The 8,831-nt window shown below is 39.4% G+C and overlaps 2 protein-coding genes across 2 annotated transcripts; both read left to right on the forward strand.

Annotated features, from left to right (window-relative positions):
• The first annotated feature begins 308 nt into the window (after positions 1-308).
• On the forward strand, positions 309-677 carry LOC145280273 (uncharacterized). The gene has a single exon (XM_080132047.1). The coding sequence runs from the start codon at positions 309-311 to the stop codon at positions 675-677; it is 369 nt and encodes a 122-aa protein (XP_079988173.1).
• Positions 678-1,096: 419 nt separating this feature from the next.
• Positions 1,097-7,564, forward strand: LOC145280274 (uncharacterized). Its single transcript, XM_080132048.1, has 2 exons — positions 1,097-2,213; positions 7,446-7,564. Exons 1-2 carry the CDS (start codon positions 1,097-1,099, stop codon positions 7,562-7,564), a joined length of 1,236 nt encoding a protein of 411 aa, XP_079988174.1.
• Positions 7,565-8,831: the final 1,267 nt, after the last annotated feature.

The raw sequence follows: 8,831 nt of genomic DNA on the forward strand, positions 1-8,831 counted from the left end.
GGTGATAGTCTGCGTCTGCAAGGAACTTGCGGCAACCTGTCTTCAAACCCATGGAACGACTGTCGATAATCGGCGGCTCCATGGTCGGACTATCCCTCTGCGTCTGCTGACAATCAGCGGCTAGGATATTCGTTCCTGGGCACACACCCACAGTGTACACTTGCGACTGGCGTCCGCCTGTGGTTACTACCGCCAAAAAACTTCATGGGAAATATGCACAATTATACAACTGCTGACCCTACTACGGCGTACGCGGGAGCCGACGCGCTTGTTCACCCGGTGGAACACGTGTTAAATTTGCAAGCCGGATGCTTCGAAGAAGACAGAACTACTTCTTCGCCTGTTGGAACGTCCGAACCCTGAGATCTGAGGCGGCACAAGCCCTAACGGTGCGCTCTCTACACCAATACAAGGTGGACGTCGCATGCTTGTCTGAGGTCAGATTACCGGACAGTGGTCACCAATCCATCAAGGTACCACAAGAAGATACTTCCTACCACCTCTATCACAGTGGGGTAATGGACAACTCAGGACTGTATGGCGTCGGAATCGCTCTGAGCGACCGCGCACAAAAATCTATTTTGGACTGGGAACCCATTTCCCCTCGTCTTGCCCGAATTCAGCTAAAAGGAGTTATCCACAACGTCTCTGTCACGCAGTCTATGCACCCACGCTAGACTCAGCCGACGCTATAAAGGATAATTTCTACAACGAATTACATGCTGCCGTCAACGGAACCCCCGCCGGCGACATGCTTGTCATAGCAGGTGATTGGAATGGCAGAACTGGCAAGGCGGATGCTCAAACAAGATCTACGCTGGGCCCATTTGGCGTCGGGAATCGCTGTGCTAATGGCGAACGTATCATTAACTTCGCGATGAACAATCACCTCATTGTCTCCAATACGAAGTTTCAGCATCCAAATCATCATCTGGTGACGTGGTACTCGAATGACGGTGTCACAGCGAACCAGATAGACTACATTTTGATACGCAAACGCTGGGTAAGCAATATGCGTGACTGCCGCGCTTACAGAGGTGCTGAAACAGGAAATACTCATGGATCGGATCATGTCCTTGTTAGAGCCAAGCTCACAATGCGACTGAAGGCCAACAAACACGTTTCCCGTCAAAAACGTCTTGATATCACGAAGCTGAAAGTGGACGACACTGCGACTCAGTTTCGACTGGACCTACGCAACCGATTCAATGGTTTACAACCAGAAGAATCGGTGGAAGATATATGGAAAGCATTCCAAAAGGACGTCACTGAAGCAGCGGTCAACACAGTGGGTTTCACAAAGCGTCGTCAAAAGGACTGGATCTCAAGTCGAACGGTGAAATTGGGTGAGGAGGCTAAACGTGCCAGACTCAACGGAGATGCCAACTATCGTCGCCTACGCCGAGAAACAACGCACTCTGCCCGCAACGACCGCAATGTCTACTGGCACAATATCGCAACTGACATGAAACATGCGGCCTCGGTAGGGGACTCCCGCAAGTTATATCAACTATTGAAGTCCAGCACACAGACGAGGTCATCCGTGGGCGAATCCATCCACGATAGTGGAGGTGAAATCATTACTGAGCTAAACGCACGATTAGATCGGTGGCACGAGCACTTCCGTGAACTCCTGAACCACCAGCCTCCACCTACAATACCAGGTCAAAACACCCCCACCGCTGCAGATCTCTACGATTGCTCGTCGGATACCCCCAGCCATGAAGAAATCAGAGCCGTCATTGCCAAGTTGAAGAATAACAAAGCTCCAGGCGAGGACGGTATTCCGGCTGAGGTCTACAAGACCGGAATCGATGAATTAACCCCTCGCCTACACCAGCTGATTTCTGAGATTTGGAATTGGTGGGAGATTCCCCAAGATTGGAGTGACGCCATCCTTCTTCCCTTTTTTAAGAAAAGTGACAAACGGAGATGTAGTAACTACAGAGGCATCAGCCTTATAGATGTCGCTGCCAAAGTCTTCACTATCCTCATTCTGAGACGGTTTCAATACGAAAGGGACAGAAGGACTCGTCCTAACCAATGCGGATTCCGACCTGGCCGCGGATGCGTCGACCAAATATTCACGCTGAGGCGAGCCTTGGAACAGCGCTGGTGCTACCAACAGCGTACAATCGTATGCTTTATCGACTTCGCTGCCGCTTTTGACTCGGTCGACCGCGGTCACCTGTGGAGAGTGATGGAAGCAGATGGTATCCCCCCGAATCTACTCAACTTGATCAAGGCCTACTATCATCGGACTCGCACGCGTGTCCGCTGTTATGGCCAGGACTCCTCTTTCTTCAACGTCAGCAGTGGTGTCCGCCAGGGATGCGCGCTCTCGCCCACCCTTTTCAATTACGCTATTGATTGGATCATGGAGCAGGCGCTGCCTGGATATCCTGGCGTCGTGGTGGGGCGTAACTTTCATCTCACCGATTTGGACTACGCGGACGATATTGCGGTTCTCGGGGAGAGCTACAGAGACATACAGACGGTGCTGAACCGAATCCAGGAGAAGGCAGCTGCCATCGGCATGAGAATAAACGCCAGCAAGACGAAGATTCTATCGGCTGGTATCCCCCAAGCAGAAAGGTCCTCCGTCACTCTCAACGGGGAAACCCTTGAGGAGACGGATAGCTTCAAATACCTGAGCTGCACGTTCATTGGTACCGGTCAAGGCATGAATGAGATTGAAGCGCGCATTAATGCCGCACGAGCTGCCTTTTGTCGACTCCAAAGGCGATTATGGTCACGGCCTGAAATACGTCTGAGGACAAAAATACGAATCTACCAGGCCCTCGTCCGCTCAATACTTTTATATGGATGTGAGACCTGGCCCATACGGAAACCGGATCTGCGACGCGTAGAAGTTTTCGATCACTACAATCTCCGCCGCATTCTCCATGTCCGTCCCTTGGATTTCGTCGCCAACAAAGAAGTCCGGCGTCGCTGCAATCTCCAGGCAATTACTGACCTACTGCGGGCCCGACGCCTTCGATGGTTCGGCCATGCCTCTCGCTGTGATGCAGGGGTCTTTATCCACGAGGCTATCTCCCCACGTCCTCTACCCGGCTGGAAAAAACGTGTCGGTGGCCAGCTAAGAACGTGGCTCGGGACTATCAAAGCCGACGCTGAGCTTATTTCGGGCCCGCTCATCTATGGCCTGTCTCGTTGGAGACGTGACTGGCTATTGCTCACTCGGGATCTTGCCTCCGATCGCCGGGCTTGGGCCGCAGCGGTACGAGATGTGCATCTTCATGAAGCCGACTCAACTCCTCCAGGGTGAATGTCGTTTCAAGTACAAGTACAAGTACAAATACACACACACACACACACACACACACCCACACACACACACACACACATATATATATATATATATATATATATATATATATATATAGAGAGAGAGAGAGAGAGAGAGAGAGAAGCATGTTTTCACTGCCCCCGTGAGATGCTTTAAATGTCATGAATTTGGGTACTATACAGAAAACTTCAAAATATAAGAATGCACTAACGAAATTTAATGTCCTAGTTGATATGAAAAACATCCGGTTCTCCAAAATATACAAAACCTATAAAGAACATTTCACAGAGGAGCGATACATAAAAACGTATCTTTCCCAGAGGCAATGAAAATTCTAATGAATCCAACAAATCTGCTTACCCACACTTACTTAAAAGACCATACCATGAACTCAAATACTTAAACGAAACTCTGAGAACAAAAAGAGACGCACAGATATAAAATAACATCCATAAAAATCAAGTCCAATGAATAAAACCCAAAACGATTGCTAAGAGTAAACCCGATCAACTAATCGAGATGCACAAATCAATCAACATACCCCCTTTCATGAGAGCTGTAACGTACTAGAAATAGGAGATTTGAAAGAACAAAAACATCACAATGAAACGAAACCTTCAACACCCCACTAAACTCAAACATAGTTATAACGAACAATAAACGCCACAGAAAATCTCCCCCAGCGAACATAAACACTAGCCCCTCCAGAGAATAAGAAAAACGATAGACCTACTGAAAAAGAGATCCCGAAAGACAATACCTAACTGAAAAATAATAAATGTAGCAACCTATATATAGACACATAAAGGAAAAAATAAATAGTGATTAAGCAACTGGATATCTATCGCGTCTTTAAATTCAATTTCACAGAATATCAAAGTAGAAATTTATGCAAACAGCTTTTACAAATGTGTTCAGAAAAATAATAGAAAACGGCAATGGTCGATAAGGCGCAATTATACCATAAACATAGATTATTTAAGATTTTTATATAAAAAAATACTTCCTAAAATGTTAATCAGAATCAATGACAAATTTTGTAAATATGTTTTTCGTAATAATCCATCTAAACTACCTGAAATAATTGTTTTTGTAGTGTAATATATATATATATATATATATATATATATATATATTATTATTATTATTATTATTATTAGTTTATTTTGGAAGAACAAATCCAGCTGAGTGCTTAATTAAAAGGAAAGTTAAAAATATAAGAGTGTATTTATATTTTGTGTACAGAAAGTTGTTATATGAGACAAGTCATTGGTACCGTCGGTTTCAATCCCGATAATTAGGACCGTTTAAGATATCCTTATCAAGTTCTCTTCAGCCAATATTCGTCTAGACCTTATAATCGGGCTTGAAACCGACGGTACCAATGACTTGTCTTATCTAACAACTTTCTGTACACTATATATATATATATATATATATATATATATATATATATATATATGTTATTTGTTCTTGATTTTGCGATACGTTTTGGTGAATTCAATTATTTACGAAAATATATTTTTACCTTAATGCAAGTAGGGAATAATTTTCCATTTAACCAATTTGGTACCCCAATATGGGGAGCGGCATGTATATTGTTTTTAAAATATGATTATTCATTGACACGTGTTTCGTCATCTAGGACACATCAGAATGGGCGAATCTAGTGAGATTCGAAATCTGTATCCCATGGTAAGAAGTCGAAACCGTTAACCCTGTTCAACCTCGCTGACTGTTCGAATATATCGCGATTTACTTACATGTTATTTGTTTTTGCGATACGTTTTGAATGAGTTCAATTACTTACGAAAATGCCCCTAAATTCGAGTTGGGAATGTCCCCTTTTACCAATTTAGTACCACGTATGGGGAGCGGCATATATATGCAATTCAATTCAGCCACTCTAATGAGTCGTAAGCGACGAAACACGTGTCAGTGGATAATCTATATAATTATAAAACTCAAATGACCTTGTAACGAGTGATGTAACTAACTTTCCGGTTTTTGACATCCGGTTTCGCATGCGCGCATAAACGTTAACTTTTAGACAATTGGACAGAATTATCCCCATTACACTATTAATAACTATGGAACTAATGCGACCCTTTATAACTAGAGAGCGTGATTAAAATATTTTTTCTTCTTCCAATGTTTAAAAGTCGTCTGCATACATTCTTATTGCCGATTTTCCAGTAGCTGATTAACCTTACCATAGCTTAGCATACTCCTGTATTTTATCTGCACACGCCAAACAGAAATCCGGATCGGTAAATGCACACGTTCCTATCATATTAAACAGTGTTTTCTTTTGTTGTTTTTTAAACAGCAAATACTTGAATCTATTCGGTCATATTTTTACACATAATAAATTCATTTTTTTTAATTTAATATTTTAAATTCTCCATAAGTTGTTAAACAAACCTGTAAAATATTTCATCAGCGTTCGATTCGTAGGAAAATTATGTTTAATTTTCGATCTTTTAGCGATTATTCGGAAAAATAGGAAATTTTACATCATTAGGAAAGAATTTTTCCATGTTTGAGTAAACGGTCCGGATGCCATTAATCCGGAAATATGTTTCTATATAATTTGGAAAAGAAATTACGACACTAATACACACACACACACACACACATACACACATATATATATATTCAATAAATGTTTTCGTTTCCAAATGTTTTTGTGTTCGTAAAAAATCTTGTTGTATTTTAACCCCCCCATATATATATATATATATACACACGCACACACATAAATATATATATATATATATATATATATATATATATATATATATATATATATATATATATATATATATATATATATATATATATATATATATTATATAAATTAGTATGTTATACCCACACGAACAAATGTTTCATATTTCGCAATTCTAAGTGCAGGAAATTATAAGTACGGCTAGTCCAGGAATTCTAACAAATTTACAAAATCACTTTTTATTTTTTTTTGTTAAAATATTACCTCTGTGTTAACATCAATTAGTACTAAAATTTAGAGGGAAGTAAAAGTGAAAGAATAGGATATTAAAAGTAGGTATAATGTATATTAGCAAAGATTTGAAAAACAATAAAAATATTAAAATATAAGCAATAAACTGTGAACAATAATTTAATCATGTGCGGAATTGAAAATAGAATATGAGAATTAGAAGGCCACTAAATAGGTTAGTAATAGTTACAAGAAAATAGATGTCAACATGAATCATTGGGATCATTAAAACTGAGCAAATAATAATGAAAAAATGCAAATATAGTGAAAATAGAGGAGAAAGTTAAGAAATTTAGGAATAGAAATAGAAAAACGAAGAAGTGGTACGGAAATTCATATATAAATAAAGAAAGTGGGATAATAAACTTTACATGATCCAGAAAAATTTGCTATATGGATTATGAATGTTAAAAGAGTGTTCGATAACTTTGTTGTATATATATATATATATATATATATATATATATATATATATATATATATACATACATATATATATATATATATATATATATATATATATATACGAGTGTCTACATGTGACATTTAATAACATGGACAATTCCTGTCTTTATATTTTTATTTAGATCCATTCAAATCATCTGCGGTAGACGAGAACTGCCTGATTAACTTGCCATATTCTTTGCTTACTCGAGTCATTTATGATCTATCTAGATCCCTGGTAAATGACAATTGACACACGACAGATGTTAGGATAATTATTAAAGCGATTTCTACACTAACTTAATCACGTGTAATTAAATGCATAAAAATGCATGTCAATTTTTCAAGCATTTGAGTATCTTATGACAGCTATCAATATTCATTTCATCATCATTACATTTTTTGGAAATGAAATTAGTTTATGTTTGTTTGTAGTGTGTTTGAGACGAGAGCACTTTGCATTCAACTAGATTAAAAATGATCTAAATCAAGATAAAAAAAGTTGGTGCAAAAACAGTATCGTTTACTCACATGTTTCTTTTATATATGATTTCTTAATTTATTCATTGGTGTATATAGCCATGTAATATACCATTTTGAAGGCCGTTCTTCCCTCTCTCGGATAATGTTATTTGTTATCGTTCTCAATCCCTCCGTTCATTTTTGCAGGCTTTTCGACAGCAAAGACTAAATTCAAATCCTCACGTGATATCAATGGTGTGTTTCAGCCAAAAACCACTACCGAACGTGTGATACAACGGTTCAAGAAAATTCGCAATAGTGACTAGAGCCTCGAAGGTGAATACGGCCGTGGCCTTCCGGCTGCAGTTGATAACGAATATTTAAAAGCTATAATTGAAGCCGATCCACGCAAAACGGCACGAAAAGTTGCTGTTAAACTCGAGTTCGACCATGCAACAGTTTTTCTCCATTTGAAGCAAATAGGGAAGTAAAAATGTTGGATGGGTTCCGCATGAATTGAACGATAATGACATATCGTCGTTTTGAGGTGTCTTCTACGCTCTCTACACCCAACAGATACGATCAATTTTTCGAGCATATTGTGACGTGTGATTAGAAGTGGATCCTCTACGATAACCGGCGACGTTTGGCAAAGTGGTTGGATGCCGGAGAACTTCCACAACACTTTCCGAAGCCGAAATTGCATAATAAAAGGTTATGGTGACTGCTTCATGGTCTGCAGCTGGTTTCATCCACCACAGCTTCTTGAATCTTGCGAAACAATTACGGCGGAGAAATACTTCTAACAGGTTGACGAAATGCACCAGAAGCTCCAACGTATGTTCCAGAGATTGGTCAATATGAAGGGACCAATTCTCCTCTATGACAACGCTCGCACTCATGTTGATCAACTGACCCTTCATAAGCTGAACAAATTAGGCTACCAGACTCTGCCTCATCCGCCATATTAACTTGACCTCTCGCCTACCGATAATCACTTTTTTAAGAATCACGAAAACTTCCAGAGCGAAAAATGTTCTAAAGCCGAGATGATGTCAAATAGGCCTTCAATAACTGCATAGTTCCCAGAACTCCGGATTTCTATACTAATGGGATAAACAAACTTGTTTCTAGTTAGCAAAAATGTATCGATTATAATGGTTCTTATTTTGATGAATAATATGTTTTTATTGTGAATGGAGTTAGGATTTTTTTTTTAAAGTTAAACGTCAAAGAACAACCTTATTTTTGCACCAACCTAATATATCGATAAGAATTTACACAAAATCAGAAAAAAAATCGGTGCCTTCGATTTCAAATCCAACACAAAGTATGAGAAATATGTACAGAAGTTGAAGAGTCTTACATAAACCACCACTAAGTGATACCCCTTTGATTGTATTTGAAACCGATGGTGTATGTTTCTGTTTAGTAATATAACTAAATGGTTATTACGTTCTAATATTAAATTTCCTTTATTGTTTAAAGTTTAACACTTTCTCTGGGTTAACTTCCACAAACTACACATACACATTTGCAATAACCCTTATTCCTGAGTGGCTTCCGGGCCTATATAATTGGTGATCACTGTGT

This window comes from Euprymna scolopes, chromosome 7 (assembly GCF_053919585.1).
Source record: "Euprymna scolopes isolate OS-2025 chromosome 7, ASM5391958v1, whole genome shotgun sequence".
Taxonomy (NCBI): Eukaryota; Metazoa; Mollusca; class Cephalopoda; order Sepiida; family Sepiolidae; genus Euprymna; species Euprymna scolopes.